Below are 26,450 nucleotides of genomic sequence, written 5' to 3'. Positions count from 1 at the left end.
ACAATCCCAGGTGTGTATTTCTTCAACAGAACACATTTGAAGTAAAATAGAAAAATATCTCAGCAGTTCCTTAAAATGCAAGTGGATGGTGATCAGACCTTTGAAGCTCCAAACTCATAGAAAGTCAGCATAAACGTCATCCATACTTCAGCAGTTAAATTGGTTTATATTTAAAAATTACTTAAATATTTATCAATGATGTTTATGCTGACAGTCTGTGATTTTTGGACCTTCAAAGGTCTGATCACCATCCACTTGCATTTTAAGGACCTGCTGAGCTAAGATATTTTCTATATTTCTTCTGCTGAAGAAAGTAAGTCTTGGGATAGCATGATGGTGAGTAAATGATGAGAGAATTTTCAATTTTGGGTGAACTATCCCTTTAAGTGTTAAATACATTAAATGTTATATCATCCCCTTGGTGTCTAAGACTATTATGCTAGACTACATTACAGTAAACAGGAGTTGGAAAGCACACAACTTAGGCTTCATATTTAAATATTGGCCAATGTTAATATATCGATACCTTTAAAAATAAAGAAAATAATGTGCCAATCAATAATCAATGTATTGATATTTTATGTAATTCCTATAAGTTATCGTTAAAAATCAATTCGGCCATGGAAAAAATAAATGTGATTTTTACTTCCGAAACCTGTTTTTGCGACTGTTGCGCTCTATTTTGAGCTTGAGGAGAGGACTGACATTGGTGACTTATTCATACAGACATTATTGAATCTGTTCCTGCCTGCTATTGTATATGTACAGGACAATTTCAGAGGCACACCTGTTACTTAATCCATTTGTCAATGCCAAACTCTGACTGTGTGAATGCAGCCATTTTAAATACGATATAAATAAGTATGCTATTTAGGAATTTAAGAAATACATAAAACATATATAACAAAATACTGTATCTCAAATTATAAAAATAAATACAGAGGAACCAATAACAGAGGCATATTTTTATTTTCATGTTGGCTATTGCCAAACAACTTTTATAATTGTACTGCAGGTATATGCATGATTTCTGCTATGGATTATGACCCCCATGTACCCGGATGTGCCCAGTTGATTGACCTGAACATAGTATGGAGAGAAAAACAGGAAATAGGTATAAATTGCAGCTGTATATGAATAAAATCCATTAAGCATAGTCATTTCGGTTTTGTATAATATATATGTTATAATTGAAAAAGATTATTACCAGCAAGTGAATCAGCATTAACAGCAGCTGACGCAAAGACCACACGGATATTCAGAAACTGCTGTGGGCGAAACACGTTGTTGAAGGAAAGTTGTGCCGGGAACCTGAATAACTTTAGAAAAAGAAAAGAGTCACAAGGGAAGGGGCTGGAATGGAAAAGGCATGACATCTTGCATAATGTACTGATTCCATTGTGTCAGAAGAGGCGCGTGTATATGTGGTCACATGATCAGATCACATGCTCACTGCACCTGCTGCCGAAAGGAATTTTGTTAAGCTGTGTAGAATACTGTACGAGATGGCTTGTGATAAGAAAAGATACCAATAGCAGAGAAGATAGAACAGGTTATATACACCACCTGAATAAAATACAAAATAATTTGTCAAGAAATGCAGAGTTATGTATGCAAACAGGGACATTTAAAACATGTTTGTTCTGGACAGATTTTCCTATTTGCAAGTAAAGAATCTTATTATCCCAATAACATGATTAAGTTTATTTAATCAATAACAATAAACAAATGATACATTTTTATACTTTAAATAAAATTATAATTTTTGCATTAAATAAGATTAATTATTTATGGAAGAGGATTAGGGCCAAGCAATAATAAAAAAAAATAAAGCCATCTCGAGATTAAAGTCATTATAATGCGAGATTAAACTCGTTAAATTTCGAGAAAAAGTCGAAATACAATCTTGAGAATAAACTCATTAAATATCGAGAATAAAGTCGTTGTGTTTCGAGAAATAACTCGTTAAGTTTAATCTCGAATTATAATGACTTTATTCTCGATATTTAATGAGTTTATTCTCAAGATTGTATTTCAAATTTTTTCTCAAAATTTAACGAGTTTAATCTCGCATTATAATGACTTTAATCTCGATATTTAATGAGTTTATTCTCAAGATTGTATTTAGACTTTTTTCTCGAAATTTAACGACTTTAATCTCACATGATGGTTTTATTTTTTTATTATTGCTTGGCCCTAATCCTCTTCCGTAATTATTGAACAAAATAATAATAAAAAAAACATAAAAATTAAATGTTATGTACTGTGTGTTTGGTTAGTTTTAAATGGAATTGTACATACATTATCCAAACATATGTTTAACTGGTGTTCCAGGGAAAAAACACTCCAGATGCACTCACTTGAAGGTTGAATCAGAGATTTGGGCCATTAATGTGCAAACTCGTCTACTCCGAGAGGTGTGGGACAAAGGACAATGTGCATTATTATGGGATATAAAGAGGTCTACATTGGCCACATCAGGGAGAAAATGCCATTTTATGACATGTGGTATATCCTTGCGTTCAGGTGACCTGGGACATGTGACTCTCTGAGTGACGGCAGATGTTTGCTGCATCACGTCAGAAGTGAGTGTAACAGCAACAGCAACAGATTTAGGTACTTATGTAAGACATGACTGTTGTGCTGCCTGCCCTGATCTGAATATGTTGGCCTCTCAGCATAGAGTGGAAATGTTTATGGGCTAGACAAACCAGCAGTATTTCTACCTAGTTGATGTGGGGTCTCACCTGTGTGGCAGACCACGCTACTCCTATTGAAAATCCTGATCACAGGTCTCCTATTCCTAGTGATGGCATGTCTGGCATTACACATACAGCTGGACAGAGGCCAGACCTCAAAAGCTCACATCACCAAGTGGCCTAATTTGAATATCACTGACATAAGCTGGGTTTCCATCCACATATTGTTTTGCGAATTTGGGATATTGCTTACAAATGCTGGCTGGAACCCCCAAGATGCAAATAACATTTCCAAAGTGTGCATGTGATGGGTGGGGCCGGCCCATGAGGACACGGCTAGCCCTGAATCGGCTAATCAGCAGGGAGGGGGATAAAGACTAGCCAGAGGTGCCAGTCGAGAGAGAGTGACGCACGCACCCGCATGTATGTCTGTGTCCTTATATTTTATGTTGTTAAGTTAATTTATGTCATTAAAGTTCATGTTTACTGTTCAGCTGGTTCCCGCCTCCTCCTTGCCAGTCCTTTAACTGTTACAGTGCATTAAAAACGTTGTGGCAAAGACGTGAAGGTTAAGGAAACAGAATTTTAAAATACAAGAAAAAGTTTACAAAAGGAAAGCATGGCATACTGCAGGGAAAACCAAAGACATGAAAAACAAAACAAAAAAACTATTAATTTTACTTTCACTGATTACTAGATCAAACTGTTACTAGTGCACTTGAAATATTTACCACAGTTGCACTCACAACCTCAATCACATGACACAGTGAGTAATGGCAACATTTTTACCACTTTTTTGATGTAAGAAAGGTGTTCTTGATTGAGACTGTGACAGAACTAACAATGCTAAATTAAATTAAATCAATGCGGTAACATTGACAACATCATCACTCAAGAAGTCGTCATGTTGCTACCGAATATTCCAGTACCCTGACATCAACCCCATTCTGCAAAGTTACTGACAAGTGCCCTATCACAAATTTTTGCATTAGTTCATGTTAGTTTACTTTTTCCTAGTTCATGTTAGTTTACTTTTTCCTGTGGCACGACTGAGAGTGCTAGAAGCATCTGGGTTGGCTGCATGTAGCCCTCCCCAACGCCCCCAATGAAGGTTTCATATACCGCTCTTACAGGCGACATGACTTGTAAGGGAGCCAGCCGTCCAGCCGCTGCCTTTTCTCCCTCTATGTTTCTTGTCATAGAGTAAATAAGCAGCTGGGGCTATCTTAACGCTATAGATGCATCGGGGAAGGCGTCATTTCTCATTCCTATTCTTTCAGGGGGAAAAAGCCCTGTGGATACACCCAATACACACGGGGGTTGTCAAGCCAGCCGTGGACATGGTGCGGTGGTAGATCCTGCCTGACAATGGAGGAGTTGCTACAGACACGGCGACCGGGGGGCTGCAGTGACTGCACAAGGGGGTCGCGGATCCTGCCAGCAGACGGACCGTACTGCGGAAAATACGTCACAGGGAGTTTGCCAGAAGCGGGAACTATGCCTGTGGAGCCCAAGCCCAGCACGGAGCACTCGACTCGTGGTGGGTCTGGTGGGGAATTCAGGAGGAGGAAGAGCATCCTGGAATCGAGTGCTTACTGGCTAACCTGGGAGAGAAGGCTCACTGGATAAGCTTGGTGAAGGGCGCAAAGTGCAAGCGGAAAACCCGGTCGGCTGTTCCGTATTACCGAGTTCTACCGGCTCGGACCTGACAAAACACGGGACGAGACCGACTCAAACCTGAGGTTGTAGAACCTAGCAAAGGTGTCCCAGCCCGCCGCTCTGCAGATGTCTGCTAAGGAGGTGCCATGAGCCTGTGCCCACGAGGATGCCACAATTCTCGTAGAGTGTGCTTGAACCCGCAAGGTGGGGGGGCACGGCCTGAGAAAAAAGATTTCTAAGCAAACAGCCAAATACTGTTCTGTGTCAGCAATCATAGGCAGTCTGCATGTTTGGAGAAGGCGATGTCACCTCTATCCATAGTCTATTGATTTATATATTCATGTGGTTGTGACTATTGTCGATGTGTGTATTGTCAGGTGAAATATAACAGGCTCTTTGTGAATATTTGGATTTGTTTAAGGTTGATTGGAAAGCATTTTCTGATTGGTTAACTGAAACAAACTTGAGGGACAGAAAAACGAATCAGGGAGAGACAGGGCCCACTAACAAAATCTCTCGGTGTCTGAAATATGTAGATGACCCAGACCTGGACCTGACTCCTCCTGGAAAATGTCCAAATCAAGAAGAAAACAATGCAGGAGAGGAGAAGCTGCCCCAAGCCACCAGCCTGCAGTGCCACGACTGCTGATTTTTCTGTCATGGAAGAGCACTCATAAAGCGAAGGAGATACCAGCATATATGTAAGGATGGTGACAGGACTGTTGAACAGAATTGGAACGACAAAAAGAATGGATTTACGAAAGATCACCTCCTGCAAGCAGGGTCTTACAGAACCAGAGACTGAGTATTTAATGTGCTTGACTAAGGTGCACACTACTCTGGTATCGATAAACCAGCAGACACCAATAGCATGTCGTCTTGGGAAGCGCATTTGCGCAACCGTTTCCTAGAAGGGCTGAGATCTGAGCTAATAGAACATGTGAAAAATCATTGTGTAAACTGTGAAATGGGAATGTTGCAGGACATAGAGAGCCACGCTATGCATGCTGAGAAACTGTTGAATGAGAGAACACAGAAGAAAGAGAAAGCCACAGCTCTGAGATTGCAAGCATAAAAGAATAGAGCAAGAGAGGGCATGGGCAGGGCAGAGGAAGAAACCGAGAAAGGAAAAATGGCTGCTTCAACTGCAGGGCAACAGATCACTGAACAAGTGAGTCAGAGTATAACAAACACACACATGAACAAACAATGTTTGCAATGCTTTCCAATTCAGCCTATAAAACGATGCCTACCATCACGTTGACAGTTGGAAACATACCAATTACATTTTTCTGGATTCAGAATTTATTCCACATAATCTGTATTCATGAACAAAGTATTCACACCCCCTCCCAAATGTAGTGGTTGATATAATTTGTTGGGACATGATTTAATGTATACTCTGGGCATTATGTTAATGTCTAACGAAGAAAGGGTAATACTGACCAGAAATACTGACTCTGAATTGAACTCACATGCTTACACCATGCTGAACAACCCTGTCCCCGCCCCATTCTGTATGCCTATTAATGGCACCTCACAGAAGCATCAAAAGACACGGTGGGTAGAGTTAATGCAACACCCACACAAACACACCACAGGAAACATTAAGTTTCTTACAAGAGGGTGACTTGCATTGTACTACTTATGTGTCAGAAGGAAGATGAAGATTTTGAGAAATTATTTTTTTGATTGTGTGGACAATGACTTTATACAGACAGATTGGCTTTATTGGAAAGATAACGTTTGCTTGGCCTGAATTCAGCTACCAGGGCCTCTAAGAGCAAAATTTTACAATGTTCCGGGAGCTATCCCACATATTTCATTAGCTAAGTCAGCTGACATTAAATGGGAAGATTTAGGACCGTGGGTGTGTAATTGTGTATTTGAAACAGATTGGCAAGGCACCTCTAAAAATGGGGTTCAATACAATGTTAAGCATGTTACCCACAGATTACAGATGCCCCAGAGGCATTACTGTAGACAGAACTGTTCAGATTGTTGGGGAGACATGTTTAATGGTCAAACACACGTCTAGTGAAGACTCTCCTGAGCTCTCTGAAATGCCAAGTTCTCTTTGGGCACAAAGTAAATATGATGTGGGATTAATGGAAGGCGCTGAACCGGTTGTGATCACTCCAAAATCCATCTTTTGGCCATGCAGAGCACAATATCCAATCAAAACCAAAGCAATGGAAGGCATTCGAACAGTATTTGATTCATTATTAAAATCAGCCATAATTGTGTCATGCCAAACATCATCGGTGCTGGCCAGCAGGTAGAATGGAGAATTGTTCAAGATTTACAAGCTGTGGATGCAGCTGTACATGCGCGTGCCCCAAATGTGCCCAACCCACACACCATTCTGTCCCAGGTCCCATCAAATAGCAAGTGACCGTCCTCTGTCGCTGTGTGTAAATGTGAGGCACACACTAACACGCTTGATCCATTCTCTGTAGGAAATTCACTCACAAATACTGCAGCAAAGAAAGCTGCCCAACAGGAAGTTCAAAACAACAGTTTTGTTTCTGTTCCACAACCTGACACACTAACACCAAATGCTGATTTAATTGATTTACAGAGAAGAGCCACAGCAGAGGATCAAGCAGCCTGGAATAATTTTTCTAAGCGAGACGGTATTTAGGTCATTCCAAACGGTAAACCATGCTTACCACATCATTTATTTACACATTACGCAAAATTGACAGTGCTCACCCTTTTAGTCACAGTGCTCATTCAAAGAGCGAGCAGTGTTTTCTTGTGGTAATGACAGAAAAACACCATCTGGAGTTATTCACACCAAGAAATGACAAACCTAGAAATGACATGTATTATAATGGACTTGTGTGACCATTATTTAAATTTAGAGGAGCTAAAATATTGATAATTATCTTTAATCCTTGTTAATAATATATTCCTCATATATTCCCTGACTTTTTAGTTGAAATTATTGTTTAGTTCCCTGTTCTTGTTTCCTGTGTTAATTTTGTAGTCCTCATTAGTTTTATAGCCCATTTTTCATCCTGAAACTCCTCCTCTGACTACTCTGTCTGCTCCATCTTTGGACCCATCTCTAGCTTTGCCATTGGGATCTCAAGTCCCTACCCCTGTTGCTATGCCTTTGGATCTGCCTATGGCTCTGCCTCCTAAGTTTCCACCTCCTCCGGCCAAATTGCTGGATCCCATTCCCTTCTTAGAACTGCCTCCCAGGCCTCCTGACCTTGTTTCTGCTCTGTGGCCGCCTCCTGACCCTGTCCCTGATCTGTGGCTGCCTCCCAGGCCTCCTGACCCTGTCCATGCTCTGTGGTTGTCTCTCATGCCTCCAGACTCAGCTCTGTGGCCACCTTCCAGGCCTTCTAACCCTGTCCCTCCTCTGTGTCCACCATCCAGGCCTCCTGACTCTGCCTCAGCCCTGTGGCTGCCTCCCAGGCCTCCTGACCCTGCCTCGGCCCTGTGGCCACCACCCAGGCCTCCTGACCCTGTCCCTGCTCTGTGGCCACCTTCCAAGCCTTCTGACCCTGTCCCTGCTCTGCGGCTACCACCCAGGCCTCCCGACCCTGCCTTGGCCCTGTGGCCACCGCATGGGCCTCCTGACCCTGTCCATGCTCTGTGGCCACATCACAGGACTCCGTTAAGCCGGTACGAAATCATTCTCCTGGTCCCCCTCGCCTGGAGTCTGGACGCGTGGCTCACACTTTCCAACCCGTCGCAATGGCTGACCCGGACCGTCCAACTCGCCTATGCGATTCAATTCACCAGGCGCCCGCCCAGGTTTGCCAACGTCCACTTCACGATGAAGGCCAAGAACGCCGCCACCTTGAGCATGGAAATCACCACTCTTTCTCTGTCCCTCCAGCCAAAATGAAGAAGGGGTTCTACAGCCCCTACTTCATTGTACCGAAAAAAAGGCGGTGGGTTGCAGCCAATTTTGGACTTCTGAGTTCTGAACCGGGCTCCTGTTAAAGATGCTGACGTTAAGACGCATTCTAACGAGTGTCCAGCATCAAGATAGGTTCGAAATGGTAGACATGAAGGATGCATACTTCCTCGTCTCGATGCTACATCAACAGAGACCCTTCCTGCAGTTTGCATTCGAGGGTCAGGCGCACCAGTACAAAGTCCTCTCTTTCGGCCTGTCCTTGTCCCCACGCATCTTCACGAAGGTTGCAGTGGCTGCCCTTGCCCCGTTAAGGGAAGTGGCCATCCGCATTCTCAACTACCTCAATGACGTGTTGTGTGCACTCGCCGTCTCTTCAGCCCTTGGAACGACCTTGCATTTCAATGGGCAGGGGATCCCCTAGAGCCTGTCTCCAGGCGTGTTGTGGTTACAACCGATGCCTCCAAGACAGGCTGGGTCGCCACATGCAATGGGCACATGGCTGCCGGCCACTGGATGGGCGCGCGGCTACATTGGCACATCAACTGCCTCAAGTTGTGCCTGGCAATACTGCTCGCCCTGCGGCGGTTTCGGCCATTGATCCAGAGCAAGCACATGTTGGTTCGAACATACACCACGGTGACGGTCGCATACATCAACCACCAAGGTGGATTACGCTGCCCTTGCATGTCCCAACTTGCCCGCCGTCTTCTCCTCTGTAGTCAGCAGCACCTCAAATCACTGCGAGCCACTCACATCCTGGGCGACCTCAACACCACGGTGGACGTGCTGTCACGTCATGTCACCCGCAAGGGAGAGTGGAGACTCCACCCTCAGGTGGTCCAGCTAATTTGGAGTTGATACGGGCAGGCACAGGTAGACCTGTTTGCCTCCCCAGAATCCTCACATTGCCCGCTCTGGTACGTCCTGACCAAGGCCCCCCTCGGCATAGATGTGCTGGTACACAGCAGGCCACCTGGACTATGCAAGTATGTATTCCTCCCAGTGAGCCTATATGCACAGACCCTGTGCAAGGTCAGGGAGGATGAGGAGCAGGTCACCCTAGTGGCTCCCTACTGGCCCACACAGACTTGGTTCTCAGACCTCATGCTCCTCGCGTCAGCCCCTCCCTAGAAAATTCTCCTGAGGAAGGACCTTCTTTCTCAGGGACGGGGCACCATCTGGCACCTGCGACCAAACCTCTGGAGCCTCCATGTCTGGCCCTTGGACGAGATGCGGAAGACCTCAGTGGTCTACCACCTGCCGTGTTAGACACCATCACTCAGGCTAGGGCCCCTCTATGAGGCGCCTGTATGTTCACTAAGTAGTGTTCTACCTGACATGAAGACCCCCAGAGATTCGCAGTCAGCTCAGTGCTTTCCTTTCTGCAGGAGAGGTTGGAGGGATGGCTGTCCCTCCACCTTGAAGGTGTATGTAATCTCCGGGTTGAGCTGGTCTCGTCCCGTGTCTTAGCAGGAACAAACGGATAAGTCTGGACCGACCGGCCGGGTATTCTGATTGCGCCTAGTGCCTTTCACCTCCCTCAAGCTGAAGATTCCCAACAGTGTTCACCAAGGTGTTCCCTGGTTGATTTCCAAATGACATACTTCCAATTAGATTTGGCAAGACCATGTGACATATTTCCACTTAATTCCCCCCCTTCCCTCTCTCTGGGTGGGGTGTGGTCTCCGCAGTGTCTTACCCTTGGGAGTGACACCCAAAAAAAGAACTAAAAAAGACATAACTAGCATGGGAGCAGACCGTGCCAGCCGCGGCCTTTTCTCTCTCAATGTTTTCAAAACATAATTAAGAGAGTTTTGGCAATAAATAAGTGTATATTTCAAAACAACAATATTAATTTCTATCTAGAAAATGAATAAAAGTTGGAAAAAGTGGGAAAAAACTTGGCTGCCAACTGTCTTTTTGGCCGCCATTTTTTATTTCTTCAGCTCAACCACCTTGGATCCATGCGCACAGGATTGTGGGATTTCATAGGCAGCGAAGTATGCATTCATGCTGCCTTAAAAAATCGATTTGATGAAGGTATCTTAGCAGAATGAATGTGACACGAACATTGGATTCGGACATGCCTTGATCTCTTTCTACCTCCGTATACAACCTCCAGAGGTAGCATTTTACTGGTTTCGGACGCAGCTGCAGTGTTCCACTGGTGTTGAGTCTCATTCCACCAGGAGTATGGCCTCTTCCTGGGTGGTGCAAAGAGTGTGTCATTAGAAGACATACTGTATATCTGTGATGGATAAGGTTTACTTGATGGTATCGGGTTTCACCGTGCTGAGATCTCACAGTGTCGACTACTGAAGCAGCGTCCCATACCCTCTTTTCAGGAAACCAAGGTTACAGCACTTAAGAATTGTGAAGAATTGACGATTAAGAATTGTTGACTTGCATAAAACTTTACAAAAGTATCACAGTAATGCAAGCTGTCTATAAGAAGGGTTCATATACTTTTCCCCCAGCTGTTGTAGGAGACATTGAAAGGCATAATTCCTCAATGGTCTTCTTTTCTAGACTATTAAAAATATTAACTTTATTTGCATTAATTTTTCAAACAATTTGTAATGGGTTTTTGAACAGTGCTCACTTGGCCTATATAATTGGGTGCTCAGTCACCATTACTTCAGATTTTTCGGACTGAGGGACAGAGCGCATTACTCTTTCCTCAAATCTCTGAAGTAGTTGTACGGCCAGCTTTGACAATGTCTCGTTCCCTTCATCTCAGGGAACCAAGGTCACATGTGTAACTGGAGACAATTTTAACCCTTTCGCAACCATGGTTGGAAAAGCAGGTTTTATTCTCATAGAGAGTGCTTGTGACTTCATAGTGGGTATTATAATCACAGCTTACATAATGGGGGCAGTATTAATCATTAATTAAGGGTTTTGGCATTCCCGTTGGATATTTAAAACGAGTTCTAAACAGAGAGAACAGACCAGCTTGCTGCCAGACATATGTTTTGTAAGGACAAACCATTTGTCCACGCCCGTGAAGAGGCCATGCCTCTAGTTGCATGTGCTTTTGCACCAAGAGGGCAATTCCCAGCCATAGGGCAATTTTTTCATTAAATGAAAAAAAATGTATTACCAAACGAAAAAATATATATATTTTTAGAACTATATATGTCTTTTCTATACACAAACTTAAATTAGCCTTACCCTGTTCTGTAGACGAAAACAATCGGCTGAATGACATTCTCAGAATGTTCTGCACTTTTTTCAAGACTATAAACTATCAGAACTATTTGTTCAATGCTGAGTTCACTTTCAGAAAACGAGGTTTTGAACATTTTAAAACGTTTAAATACTTTAAATCTAACCCTCTTTACCTCGGATCACATTTACTGCTTCTTCAGAAAATGTAAATTTGCATTATGAGGCTTAAATAAATTTTAGATGATAATCAATATCAGTTGGTCGTTAAAAGTTGCTCTAGAAATATGCGGGACATAATGAGTTGTGATTGTTGAAAATATTGAATATCAGGAATGTATCATATGTAAACCCTGATATAACACCGCATATTATTATTTTTTTTTCTTTAATAGCTGTGCACACATCGATTGATGGTCCTTATACTGAGACAGAAAGTTTCCCCCACTGCTTTTGCCGCAGGTTGCCAGCTTGAACAGGGCAATGACGGTGTGCTTTTGGGTCGGAACCGGTGCCAACCTGTGATATGCACAACATCAGGACCAATATAACAGTCCTATCAGAAGGGCAACAGCTCCCTTTTGATTGCAATTCCTCCTCTTCTGATTGCTTTTATTTGTTAATTAAAATGACAGTAAACTGCCTAATTTCAATGAATTGTCTTAATAATCTCCCCATTTTACTCAAACTTCAGCGGAAAAAAAATGGTAGGCGAATTTGCAATAAACACACATTTCTGGATGGAAACGGCTTCAGGGCAGATATCTTTTAAACCAAAAGCTATGTGACAAAGTGTTTTTTTTAGGCATGACGTCATCGCATTGTGTCATGCTCATCAATTGTGGCTATCGGACTCCGCCCTGGAAATTATGTAATCTACTTCTGTCGAGTTGTCCGAACAAATTAGAACATGTTGATTCACAAAGTCAGAATGGAAAGTCTTCAAGGATGGAAAGACCCTCAGTAAACCCCAAAGCCTAGAAGAACTTAATGAAATAATAGAAAATATAAATACAGTCCTCTCTACCACTCCTGAAAGTGTTACCCCCCTCGCAAAGCCCTGCACCATGGTACAATGATCACACTCATACTCTCACCTTTTCATGACTTAATGTGTTTAAAATTATTGAAAAGGAGAGGATTCACCCTGGAATAACATAATAAGCCACTGCTTTCTTTAAACTTGAAGAAAAGAGAGAGAAACCTGTTGATTTCATTTCAGCACGTAAATGAGATGAACAGAGACCGAACAAACAAAAACAAACATAATCTATTTCGGACTTTAAAAAAACGGATTCACTGTTCCACAGAGATCAGACATAGTTGGCAAACATTACCTGCACTGAAGTTAATGAAAATAATTAGTTTTTATTACCATAGCAGCGTGCTTTCCCTTGATGCTCGATCTTTTCCTTGAGCAAGTTTTTCAAAGCAGCCACTGGACGTCACGTATAGCAGAACTTATGTGACTCAAATTGATTTGGACTGACAGAATTTAGACATATAAATAAAGATTTCTGCTACCAATATTCTTTTTTACATTAAATAATCATTTTTATTGTTAAATATTGCTAGGGATGTCCCGATACTGGGTCCGATATCGGGTCCGATACCGCACTCATGTACTGCTCCGATAACCAAAAACTGAAACTATCTGATGTATAAATGTCAATGTCTAGAGAATGTGCTTTTCCAGAGTGGGAAGCTGCCGTCAGATAATGTCAGAGCTCCAAAACAACACAGAATCACTTCAAAATAAAAGCTACATTTATAGAAAAAAGTATGACAGAAATATATCACTATTGTAAAGTTATGTCATATTTACTGTAATACTACTACTTAATAATAATATTTATTATTATTATAAATCAGTAGTAATTGTGTTTTACTTAAGCAGTATCTAACATACATTGCACAATAGGCTTCATATTTTTCACAACACAACTTTGCAAACTGTGATCAGCAGGGTAACTTAAAGGTGTTCACACCGGCTGCATCTGGCGGACGATATGGCGCATTCTTAAATTAGAAATAATTATTTTATATGAAGTTCACCCAAAAATGAATATTCTCTCATCATTTCCTCACCCTCATACAATCCCAGGTGTGTATTTCTTCAACAGAACACATTTGAAGTAAAATAGAAAAATATCTCAGCAGTTCCTTAAAATGCAAGTGGATGGTGATCAGAACTTTGAAGCTCCAAACTCATAGAAAGTCAGCATAAACATCATCCATACTTCAGCAGTTAAATTGGTTTATACTTAAAAATTACTTAAATATTTATCAATGATGCTTATGCTGACATTTTTGGACCTTCAAAGGTCTGATCACCATCCACTTGCATTTTAAGGACCTGCTGAGCTAAGATATTTTCTATATTTCTTCTGCTGAAGAAAGTAAGTCTTGGGATAGCATGAGGGTGAGTAAATTATGAGAGAATTTTCAATTTTGGGTGAACTATCCCTTTAAGTGTTAAATACATTAAATGTTATATCATCCCCTTGGTGTCTAAGACTATTATGCTAGACTACATTACAGTAAACAGGAGTTGGAAAGCACACAACTTAGGCTTCATATTTAAATATTGGCCAATATTAATATATCGATACATTTAAAAATAAAGAAAATAATGCGCCAATCAATAATCAATGTATTGATATTTTATGTAATTCCTATAAGTTATCGTAAAAATCAATTCGGCCATGGAAATAATAAATGTGATTTTTACTTCCGAAACCTGTTTTTGCGACTGTTGCGCTCTATTTTGAGCTTGAGGAGAGGACTGACATTGGTGACTTATTCATACAGACATTATTGAATCTGTTCCTGCCTGCTATTGTATATGTACAGGACAATTTCAGAGGCACACCTGTTACTTAATCCATTTGTCAATGCCAAACTCTGACTGTGTGAATGCAGCCATTTTAAATACGATATAAATAAGTATGCTATTTAGGAATTTAACAAATACATAAAACATATATAACAAAATACTGTATCTCAAATTATAAAAATAAATACAGAGGAACCAATAACAGGGGCATATTTTTATTTTCATGTTTGCTATTGCCAAACAACTTTATAATTGTACTGCAGGTATATGCATGATTTCTGCTATGGATTATGACCCCCATGTACCCGGATGTGCCCAGTTGATTGACCTGAACATAGTATGGAGAGAAAAACAGGAAATAGGTATAAATTGCAGCTGTATATGAATAAAATCCATTAAGCATAGTCATTTCGGTTTTGTATAATATATATGTTATAATTGAAAAAGATTATTACCAGCAAGTGAATCAGCATTAACAGCAGCTGACGCAAAGACCACACGGTTATTCAGAAACTGCTGTGGGCGATACACGTTGTTGAAGGAAAGTTGTGCCGGGAACCTGAATAACTTTAGAAAAAGAACAGAGTCACAAGGGAAGAGGCTGAAATGGAAAAGGCATGACATCTTGCATAATGTACTGATTCCACTGTGTCAGAAGAGGCACGTGTATATGTGGTCTCATGATCAGATCACGTGTTCACTGCACCTGCTGCCGAAAGGAATTTTGTTAAGCTGTGTAGGATACTGTACGAGATGGCTTGTGATAAGAAAAGATACCAATAGCAGAGAAGATAAAACAGGTTATATACACCACCTGAATAAAATACAAAATAATTTGTCAAGAAATGCAGAGTTATGTATGCAAACAGGGACATTTAAAACATGTTTGTTCTGGACAGATTTTCCTATTTGCAAGTAAAGAATCCTATTATTCCAATAACATGATTAAGGTCAAACAAATTATACATTTTTATACTTTAAATAAAATTATAATTTTTGCATTAAATAAGGTTAATTATTAAACAAAATAATAAAAAAACATAAAAATTAAATGTTATGTACTGTGTGTTTGGTTAGTTTTAAATGGAATTTTACATACATTATCCAAACATATGTTTAACTGGTGTTCCAGGAAAAAAACACTCTAGTCTAATGTGCATTTTTATGCAATATAAAAAGGTCTACATTGGCCACATCAGGGAGAAAATGCCATTGTGGTATATCCTTGCGTTCAGGTGACCTGGGACATGTGACTCTCTGAGTGACGGCAGATGATTGCTGCATCACGTCAGAAGTGAGTGTAACAGCAACAGCAACAGATTTAGGTGCTTATGTAAGACATGACCGTTGTGCTGCCTGCTCTGATCTGAATATGTTGGCCTCTCAGCATAGAGTGGAAATGTTTATGGGCTAGACAAACCAGCAGTAATTCTACCTAGTTGATGTGGGGTCTCACCTGTGTGGCAGACCACGCTACTCTTATTGAAAATCCTGATCACTGTTCTCCTATTCCTAGTGATGGCATGTCTGACATTACACATACAGCTGGACACGCCAGACCTCAAAAGCTCAGATCACCAAGTGGCCTAATTTGAATATCACTGACATAAGCTGGGTTTCCATCCACATATTGTTTCGCGAATTTGGGATATTGCTTCCAAATGCTGGATGGAACCCCCAAGATGCAAATAACATTTCCAAAGTGTGCATGCGATTGGTGGGGCCGGCCCATGAGGACACAAGGCCAGCCCTGAATAGGGCTAATCAGCCGGGAGGGGGATAAAGACTAGCCAGAGCTGCCAGTCGAGAGAGAGTGACGCACACGCCCACATGTATGTCTGTGTCCTTATATTTTATGTTGTTTTAAGTTAATTTATGTCATTAAAGTTCATGTTTACTGTTCAGCTGGTTCCCGCCTCCTCCTTGCCCGTTCTTTTACTGTTACATTGCATTAAAAACGTTGCGGTCTCTTGAGATGAATTCACTTTTTATTTACTATTTTATAATTTTTTTATTATCAACTTTTTATTAAGAAGTTGCGATTTTGATACTGCACATGAGGTTTCCAGCAAGTTTCCACGCTATATGGAAATTAATGGGAACAAGGAGAACCTATGAAATAATAGAAAGGTGTAAAATTGTTTTACATATGCAAATAGAATTTAATTCTTTGCCTGTACCAGATCTCTGCTGATCCGAATTGGGTCCTTGAAGATGGTCCATACCACAGATTCATCACAGGGAGGGGTGGTCAGAGAGCCATTGTAGCGATAGTACTTGGTGAGATCAACACCCTTTAAGAGCTGATCCATAGAAAAGGGCTCCATAATTCGAACTTTGTTTCCTAGCACAGAAATAAGGAAAATAACTAAACAATTAGTTTTGTGAAATAATACTCAATGACACCCGGGTCAGGCCAGATGTAAGGTCGGTAACAATACCAGTCAAATATTTCAAATTTCAATACCAATTACGAAATCACCAAAAAATAGGTAAAATGCTATTGATCACACAAACCTGTTTAACAGTTACATTTATTAATGTAAATAATAAAGGAAAACAATTTTGTGTTTCCTTGAAATGTTTCTCAATTACTGTAAGTAAACATTGCTTACATTTTAAGTAGGACTATTTGAAGTGAGTTCCATTCAGGTAGTATCACACCTCCGGTTAAGAAGTTGGTTATATAGCTCATTGTGATTTTTAACATTGCAAAATTCTGCGATTTAATTGTATAAATATATAGTTTGCAGGCACTTTGTGCTTTACAGTGAAATTGCACTCTTGCGTTATCTACTACAACTGGGACAGTCCGTGATGCTCCAAAAATTTGGTGTTTTCACATATTTACTTTGAAGCATGCAGCACATGCAAACTGTACATTTATTTAATTATATCACATCCTAATAAACACACTAGGACTTATCATGATTAAAACAATTTAAGTATTTAGGTTTAAAAGAGCATGCACTCAAATATGGCTGCGCTCCCCCCAATGAGCCTACTTGCACTGACCCTGTGCAAGGTCAGGGAGCAACCCACCAGTGGTGGTAGACATGATCAGTCAGGCTAGGGCGCCCTCTATGAGGCGCCTGTATGCCTTGAAGTGGCGTCTGTTCACTAAGTGGTGTTCTTCCCGACACGAAGACCCCCGGAGATCCACAGTTGGGATCCACAGTGCATCCCTTCCTGCAGGAGAGGCTGGAGGGGTGGCTGTCCTCCTCCACCATGTAGGTGGATGTGGCTGCTATAGTAGCACACCACGATGAAGTTGACAGTATCTCGGGAAGCACGAATCCTTAGAGCCGCGGGGAGGTTGAATCCTCCTACACCATACCTCATACCCTCATGGGATCTCTCTGTGGTTCTGCAGGGCCTGTGGGGAGCCCCATTTGAGCCCCTGGAGTCAGTTGAGTCTGGTCTCTTTAAAGACTGCCCTCCTGACTGCGCTCACATCCATCAAGAGTTCTCTGTCAGCAAGACGTGCTGGGTAGGTGCTACACATGCGCTAGTTGCCTGTATGTAACCCTGTGTGATGTATCTTCCACGAGATGGTTTCCCTGTTGGTAAGCCCATGTCTTCCTTGGGCTTAGTCCCCTCTGCCACTGGATGCTGTGTTTGTAGAGCTCCATCCCCTCTGGGTAGGACCTACCACGGAGACTCCTCCACATGCGACACTGCCGAGAAAACTCTTTCCACACAATTACCTCCCCTTAGGGTAGGGTGTGGTCTCTGCAGTTTCTTCCCCTTGGGAAGGGACACCTCCCCGATACAGACACTTATGGCTGGGTAACCTGTCCCCATTTTTGGGCAGTCGACTTGTCCCCGAGGTGCAGGAGACCGTACAACGCTCATAGGAGCGTGGGGGTAGGTTATGTGATGGCCATGTGCACTGGCTACGAGGGACAGTCTATCTCGACATTGACACAACGCCTGGGGCTGGAGGACTGCCTCTGATCTGCCCAGGGAGGCATGGCTGTCATCCACTAGAGGGTGGAGGAGTGGCCGAGGACCAAACTACGACATATCGTTTTTTTTTTTTTTTCTCTCTCTCTACTCTCTGTCCCACTGCCGCTCCTTGTTTGCATTTTCCCTCTCTTTTAAATTTTACAGTGTTTTTTGTTGGGGGTCTACTGCACTATTACAGGGAGTACCCCCCTATTTTTCATTATTGTTTCCCTCCCCCTGATTCAGAAAGTCGGGGATGACCTGCCGTAGGTCATAAGGCACGCCCTCCCCCAGGGAACGGGGGGTTGTACGTCATGCCGGGGGTTCCCTGGCCTGAGAGAATGAGGGAGGAATGTGACAGGGCGGAGGGTGGGCGGGGTCCTGATTTTACACACACGGTCCCTTATCGGGCTAATCAAGCCTCCGATAGGGATAAAGGCCGACTGCGGACGGTGGTGCGACAGAGAGAGAACGTTTATGGGCAGCTGTCCGTCCAATGTGTGTGTTTGTGTCTTTTGGTTTATTTCTTCATTAAACTATTATTTATATTGTCAAGCCAGTTCTCGCCTCCTCCTTTCCATTTAACTGCTTTACAGTAATATAGCTTTGTACTCACATTCTTGTAGTTTGGGGTGACAGATTAGACAGATTAGCTTCTCACATGCTAGGTGGTGCTTGAGTGGTTTAATTCATTAAGAGTTTGACAACCATAAGCTACTCTGACTGCACTAACACATTATGATGTATTCTCAGGGGTCCCAAATATAGTCTAATAGTCAAATACATCATTAAAAAGTTCCCATAATAACGAAACACTTTTGTATGTTCATGCACCATTTGGTCAGGCTTCAGTGTTTTACCCTGTACTGGTATTTTCTGAAGATAATCTGTGAAGTTTTTCCAGATATGTGGCTTTTCCTTTTGCTTGTCTTCCACAACCTGAAGTAAGAACAGAGTGGTAAATATTATTCAGTTCATATGTGTTATTTCTTTCTAACCCTTCTCTCTCTCTCTCTCTCTCTCTCTCTCTCTCTCTCTCTCTCTCTCTCTCTCTCTCTCTCTCTCTCTCTTTCGAACTTTATGTTCCTTCAAGAAGCTTGCAACTGTTGAGTGAGTGGTGTCTTGTGATACCAACAAAAAAAGAAAAAATAACATTCCCGAACTTTCACTGTTCACTGTTCACAAACAACCAATTCCCTTGCAACTTTCAAGAAATGTCTAAATATGCATTTCTTCCATGAGCATGTGACTCAATCCTGATAATTCTTATTACTTTTAAACTATTCTTGAAGTCAGTCACTTTGGATAAAAGCATCTGCTTAATGAATAAATGTAAATTATCTTTATCAAACAATTAGGCAAAAGAAAAGAGACACTATGGCAAGCTGAAAATAAACCAGAAGAGGTCAAACTAGGATTTTCTGTTGTGGCCTGCACCTCCTCTTCGAGGCACCGCACTGGAATGAAACATTTTACCAGAATTATAATTAGCTAACCGCAAATGTGTGTACAATTATACAAATTAGAGTACAATTTGCCACATGCAACATGTTTAAAAAAAAACACAGGACCTTTCAGTGATTTAGAATGACTTTGTGTTTTGGTGTTAAGGTATATAATGAAAAGGTCTAAACAGAATTTGTGTAGTCATTATCAACTGTTAATGTATGGAAAAATAAGTGTGACGATTTTACTTTGTGTTCCACATAGAAAATAACAGCATGAAGTTTTCATCTTTGGGTGAACTGTTCCCTTAATTTGGTATTAATTGAGATTTCAGGTTATATAGTTATGCAAACATTTCATGCTTTTTTCCACTATGTTGTACAACTGATTTATGTCCAACAAACACCACTTATGCCAAGATGCTGGGCAAAAATTACATTTTTGTGGGATAAACCCATTTAATTTGACATTTTTACATGATTCTGCTTGGCCTTAATGAGATAATTTTGGATGATATGGTGTAGTAGCTAAAGTTCAGGGCCAATAACTGGAAGGCTGTGACTTTGTGCCCATAAAGTGTGAGCAATAAGATATTACTAATGTGCACTTGATATTACTAATGTGCACTTAATGTGCAACCAGGTTGCACAGTAGGATTGTCTCTGCAGTTAGTAAGAAAGTCGATGTCCTACTAAATTATTTGTTAACTAAAATGTTAACACTGTCCTCTAGTGGTTGTACAATGTGACTTACCATGAAAAATGCAAACACAGCGAAGCCATCCTGAAATGCAGTTGCTGTGCTGTCATTGAGATCACTTCTCCTGCTGACAATGTGCATCTGAGTTGGTAAAATGTGACAACGCAAATAAAGTGACACGTTTTTTTAATGTCTGTCACCCTCTCTATCAGGCCTTCTCATACAGTAAAAATAATTTTATAATTAAAGTATTGTTTTAATGCATTTAAAATCTAATTAACCAGATAAATATTGTGAATATATATTTTAAAATGTATATATAGTATTTATATTGTATGTCTTTTAAAAATATTTTTGTGACGTTTTCATAAAAAAAAAAACAAATGCTTAACCCCAATATATATAATACAGCACTGTATATGTATACTATATACATATATATAATCAAAATATTTTTCATATAAAAGATCAATTTCAGTCAACCATGCAGTTTTAACATTCAATATGTTTTAAATGTATTTGGCCCAACAGCAAATTTGTTTGTTTGACACATGGTTTATCTCTCACCTCTATAGGAGATCTGCGTCCATCTAGAGAGTGTTCGGATCCTGGGTGGTGTATCAAGTCCCTTCCTCCCCAGTGGAAATGGAACTGCAGGACGATGTATTTGTGCCTCAGACCTCCTCCTTGAACTGCTACTACACCTTCCTGTAGCTCACATTCAACTGTAGTGCAAGCAGAACATGAGGGGAGGATGCAGAATAAGAACAGCACAAAGCATATATGTCCATGCATAATATATCAATGATTCCACACCTGTGTGTCCGGTATTCTTCAGCCTCTTCATAGTGTATGGAAGAGTGAAGTTAATTAGGTCAAATGGTCCAAGCTTATGGTTTTTCATGACCTTCTGAGTGTCAATGTTGACTGGAGACTGCTTACCGCCATTACATTTGGGATAATGTTTACCCCAATGGGAGGGAGAGTTTTCTAAAAGAGAGAGGGTGCAGTACACTAATATGATAATATAAATAATAATAAACAATATCTCAAGCCAAGGCAAGTTTATTTATACAGCACATTTTATACAAGCCTCCGAAAGAAAGGACATAAAAACATTATTTAAAAATCTATTTAAATGAATGAAATGTGAATGAATTCAAGCACACATATATAAATAAATGATGCATTGCAATCAGTAAAGTAAAGAAATGCACTTTTTGTCTTACGGAAGGACCCAGGTTTGATTTTCCCTTTTGATGCAGTTTTTCTCATCCTGTTTCCTGTCTCCACTCTTTAAATTTATTTTAATACTTCTTACAAAAATAACTAAAATAATTATATTAAGTTTGATTGCCTCACATTGATTTGGTCACAGTGATGGTCAGGGAGTTGAGAGAAAGGTCTGATCCAGGTAAAATGAACCATGGTTTTACTATAGTAATATTGTATTAACCATGTGTTTTGGCAAATGGCAAGTACAAATAGAAACTTCAATATTTAAAACTATTTGACTTTATAATTATGAATGAAAATGTAATATTGCTCACCACAGCCAAAGTAGCACCAATCTAAATTGAATGAGAAAGAAAAATAAACCAGGGTCATGCTACAGTACAGTATAAATTGTGTTAGGCAACGCTTTTCTACACTTGAGTTGTGCTTAACATGAGAAGCACTTCCATTTAATAACCCTTATGTTTGAGTCAAAGGTCAAGCTGAATCACACTGGATTTAAATGTTAACTCATGTTTAATTAAAAAAAGAATTATAATAATTTGGTGCGTGCATGATTCTATTTTTCTATTCAGTAACAATCAAAGTAAAGAACAACTGACCAAAACAAAAAGAAAGAGACAAAATACTCACCTTTGGCAAAGCTGAAGTCAATCAATACAATGAAAAGCACATGCATCATAAGAAACATCTGCAAAATGTGAAATATGCATATTAGCAGTCCTCTGCATTTAACAGAATACCTTACAGTAGATAAATATTAAAAATCAACCAATTAAAAAGGATCCTATGCTACACAAAATTAAATTCACAAAACATTGATTTTAGTTATTATTTAAAAAGTGTTTAAAAAAAAAACATTCAAGATATCCAGAACTTACCTTTCTGTCAAGTATGTTTTTATTTTTGTACAGCAACTTTGTTTGTACAGATTGGCTTGCAATGCTATCCAGAGATATGACTGTGTTTTGATGCAGCCAACAGAGTGAGAAGTAGGGTAAATGTGAGATGTTAGTGGTCAGAGCTGCATATCTGCAAAAATTAAAAGACCAAATCATCAACTAGGGCAAAGAGAAACGCCAACAAGTGAAAACGCTCTCACAAAAACACTAATAAATAAAAAAGAAAATCATCCGTTTATTCATTCCAAAGGTTTATCATTGCAAAGCCTACCTCTTCTGAATGACACAACATACTCACCTAACATACATACATCCTGTTCACACTAAAAAGTATATTTCCTGTGTAGGTAGATGCATTCACATATACCATGTTTTCATGATTAAAAACAAAGGTCATCAAAGGGTGATCAAATAAAAAAAAAAACTTACTGACTCAGTTTTCAGTTAAATATAAAATCAATTATGTTGACAAACACAGCTTTTTCAAAGACTAGAGCTGAGTAGTACCCTTTATGGCTTCCACACCTTGACCAAGTTTTCACACCTAAAGGCAGAAGTTTTGTGTTTGTTGTTTCATACTATGTCAGCAGAGCAGGGGTGTCGGACTGCAGGAAATGTTGGACCTGAGTAACAGGTCCAACATGGGCCTGGAGGGAGGCCCACGAAAAAGGCTAAATTGATGTTCCACGATATTATCATGAAAAGTTACATATAGTAATAACATGCTATGGGTAGGGATAAAACGTTGCAAAACCCATTTTCTATTCTTAAAAATAGGGAGTTCACCTCATCTGCTTTGTCTCTTATGGACCCCCATCTCCACCCCAAATTAAATCAAAAGTGGTTTAAACATTGTTCACAGCAGAGCCATCTTTGTCGTTGTGGAAAATCAGATGCGATCAAGGAGCTTTTTACAGGTTTATAATGTGCGTGCCATTGAAGAGATTGTAAGTTTATCCTTCACAGCATCGTTGTTATTCCCAATCAAAAACAAGATGGCGCTACCGTGAATGAGGTCGAAGTCTTTCTGCAGTCCACTGTCGGCCATCTTTGGAACACTCTCAAGATTTACAATCATGCCAATGGAGCTCCTATCTACTTGAATGGGCAATGACCGAAATCTCAAAAACAGTTGGTAAAGATTATGATCAAAGAACATATTTCAACAATTGTGATAATATTGGAATCATAAATTGTGTTTCTTTACCTCATATTATGCTAAAATACAAAATTTTCCCAGCTTGTATAGCTAATGGGCATGTGCGTTAGCATGCTGATTGACAGGTGATTGGCTCTTTTAACTGTAAGGTGGGTGTAAGGGACCCTTCTGTACTAAATAGTCCCTTATGAGGTCTATGGTCCTCAAGTTCAGTCAGCCACAATGCAAATTGTGAGCATGTCATGTCAGACTATTTAGCAGAGATGTGCCACTTCATTTAAAATGAATGAGAGAAATTAGAATACCCAACTGTCAACGGATGTAGAAAGGAAGTACCTTTCAATCATCTCGCTAACGCACATTAGCTATCCAAGTTGATTAGCGTAATCTGATGTAAAAATGTTGATCGTTATATTGACTGTAACAGGGTGAGCAAGAGACAGACACAGTGGGTGTGATGTCAAGCCTCGGATAGGCATTTATTGGAAATAATAATAAACATAAAATGTCCACAAAAGGGGAAAATAAAGTGTCAAGGAGGAATAGTGTTCATAACCAAGGGGGAATCTGGCATTCTTATGGTGAGACGGGGCTCCGTGAAGGGCGGGGAAGTGTCTATGGAATGGCCTAGGCATGAGCTGGGTCCGTCGGCCGCACACGCTCCCCTCCAGGGTCCATGTAAGCAGAGTGACATCACTCCGGAATGCGGTGAAATTGCATATCAACAGGTTAAAGACAGCAATGATAAAGCATACACATCAGGTGTGCTTCATTCACCGCTGTCAGTATGAGGCTTATTATTTATGCAACTCTTCTCACTCTGCCCAACTCCCATCATGAGCCTGGCTAAAGAGCGGCCCTAAGAGGATGTTTCAGTTCTTCCCCATTCAAGTAGATAGTGTGATGTCCTTACATTAATACACCACTAGATGGCAATCAGTTCCTGGTGGTAGTTATGTAATGAGGGAGGAGAAGAGAAGAGTGAGAATGCTGCAGTGGATGTTTAGTTGTCCTGTTGGTACTGAGCATTTTTGATTAAATTTTCCTGAAGGAATATCTTTTTAGTCTTTCTTGTCTACATGAAGACATAACAAATTGGCGACGAGGACGTTTTTTTTACTGAGGATGGCATCTGTAAGTGCTTCGTTTTCAAGCCCTTTTTTGCCTTGTCCCGGTGAGCCCGCAATACCACTAGTCACATGGATGAAAATGTTTCAGAAATATATGTTAGTGATAAATGCAACCGGAGATTCCTGGCCAGAAGCCAGAAAACGGGCTTTGCTTCTTCACTGCCTCGGAACGGAAGGTCAGAGACTATTTTATACTTTCACCAATACCGGTGACAATCTGGCAGATGCTGTTAAATCTCTGGAAGAGCATTTCACTCCAAAAAGAAATGTGGTAGTTGAAAGACATACATTCAGAAAACGAGTACAGCGAACAGATGAAACAATTGTGCAATACATTGCTGCATTGAGAGATTTGGCTACTACTTGTGAATTTGCTGATAATTTAGATGATATGATGCGTGACCAGCTAGTTGAAAACATTGCTAACACTTGCATTCGTGAAAGATTATTAGTGGAATCTAAATTGACTCTTGAGACCGCAATTACAATTGCCACACAGCTAGAGGCTGCTGGTGCTCAGGCGAAATCAATGATTACAAACAATTCTGCCTCAGTACAAGCCGTACACGCTACTCCTGCATTCGGACGACAGCATCTAAAGGCCAAATTCAAAGCATGTACCTCATCAAAAACCTCTGCTTCAGCCACTTCAGCTCGGATATGCTTCCGCTGTGGCTCAGCTGGACATCTTGCAAATGCACAGAACTGCCCTACTGCATCTGCTAAATGTAAGAATTGCAATAAGACTGGACATTTTGCACGAGTCTGTCGTTCCGCTCCTACTCGTTCAGTACATTCAGTTGAATTACCAGAGGTCTGTATTCTTAATCTGCCTGGAGCAACTGACCGTTTGATGTGCGATGTGACCATAAATGCTGCACCTGCTGCTATACCCATGTCTCTTCAACTCACAGTTGACTCTGGTTCATCTGTGTCCATCCTGCCTAAACAATTGTATGAACAGCATTTCCACTCTGTGCCGTTACAAGCTCCTGCTGCCCGTTTAGTTACTTATTCACAAGAGCCAATTTCAGTACTAGGCTGTTTATTTGCAAAGGTAACTAAATATGGTCTTACCTGTCCTGCGCACTTCTTCATTGTCGACAATGGCACAGCTTTGCAAGGCATGGATCTGATTAAAGGACTCCAGCTCCGATTTGATGGACACACTGTGTTGCCGCCACCACAATCTGCATCAGTTTGTGCCCTCTCCACTCCTTCATCACAGCATTCTGCATTTGGCTGTGTAAAGAATTTTACACACAAGGTTAACATTTCTGTCTCTGTACCTCCTGTCAGACACAAATTACGTTGCTTACCATTCTCTGTGAGAGATGCTGTTTCCACAGAGCTAGATCGACTCTTGAATACAGGTGTAATCGAAAGAATTGACTTATCTCCATGGGTTTCTCCGATTTTTGTGGTCCAAATGAAAACAGGGGGGATCCGCATGTGTGTGGATCTGCGAGGACCCAACAAGGCAGTTATAGTAGACAGCTACCCATTGCCACATATGGAAGAGATGATGACATTACTGCAAGGTGCAACTGTGTTTTCGACTATAGATTTGGAAAGTGCATATCATCAGGTACCTCTTCATGAAGACATTAGGGACCAGACAGCATTCGTTACACACGAGGGCCTCTTCAGATTCCGTAGGGTACCTTATGGCTTGGCATCTGCTCCAT

The 26,450-nt window shown here is 40.8% G+C and overlaps 1 protein-coding gene across 2 annotated transcripts; it reads right to left on the bottom strand.

Moving 5' to 3' along the window:
- Window positions 1–953: 953 nt before the first annotated feature.
- On the bottom strand, window positions 954–26,450 carry si:ch211-173d10.4 (carbonic anhydrase 2). 2 transcript variants are annotated; one of them, XM_052112165.1, is made up of 13 exons: window positions 26,355–26,450; window positions 26,082–26,224; window positions 25,840–26,004; window positions 22,453–22,603; window positions 22,205–22,262; window positions 21,886–21,906; window positions 21,152–21,325; window positions 20,903–21,060; window positions 20,390–20,476; window positions 19,051–19,129; window positions 16,423–16,586; window positions 14,698–14,809; window positions 954–1,080 (listed from the first exon to the last, which is right to left on the bottom strand). In XM_052112165.1, exons 5-13 carry the CDS (start codon window positions 22,260–22,262, stop codon window positions 1,034–1,036), a joined length of 900 nt encoding a protein of 299 aa, XP_051968125.1. In that variant the 5' UTR covers window positions 22,453–22,603; window positions 25,840–26,004; window positions 26,082–26,224; window positions 26,355–26,450; the 3' UTR covers window positions 954–1,033. The 2 variants fall into 2 exon arrangements, with proteins under 2 accessions (XP_051968125.1, XP_051968124.1); XM_052112164.1 differs by lacking the exon at window positions 954–1,080 and adding an exon at window positions 14,445–14,570.

Source organism: Xyrauchen texanus, chromosome 40 (genome assembly GCF_025860055.1).
Source record: "Xyrauchen texanus isolate HMW12.3.18 chromosome 40, RBS_HiC_50CHRs, whole genome shotgun sequence".
Taxonomy (NCBI): Eukaryota; Metazoa; Chordata; class Actinopteri; order Cypriniformes; family Catostomidae; genus Xyrauchen; species Xyrauchen texanus.
This window is presented reverse-complemented; position numbering and strand designations above follow the sequence as displayed.

What these genes read in the sequence shown, in the direction of transcription:
- si:ch211-173d10.4 (XM_052112165.1), bottom strand. Translation starts at nt 22,262, where the DNA reads ATGTTTCTTATGATGCATGTGCTTTTCATTGTATTGATTGACTTCAGC. An exon ending in TTGGTGCTACTTTGGCTGTG is followed by an intron (nt 21,326 to 21,885) that starts GTGAGCAATATT and finishes TCTCTCTTTTAG; the next exon opens with AAAACTCTCCCTCCCATTGG. An exon ending in GAAGAATACCGGACACACAG is followed by an intron (nt 21,061 to 21,151) that starts GTGTGGAATCAT and finishes CTTGCACTACAG; the next exon opens with TTGAATGTGAGCTACAGGAA.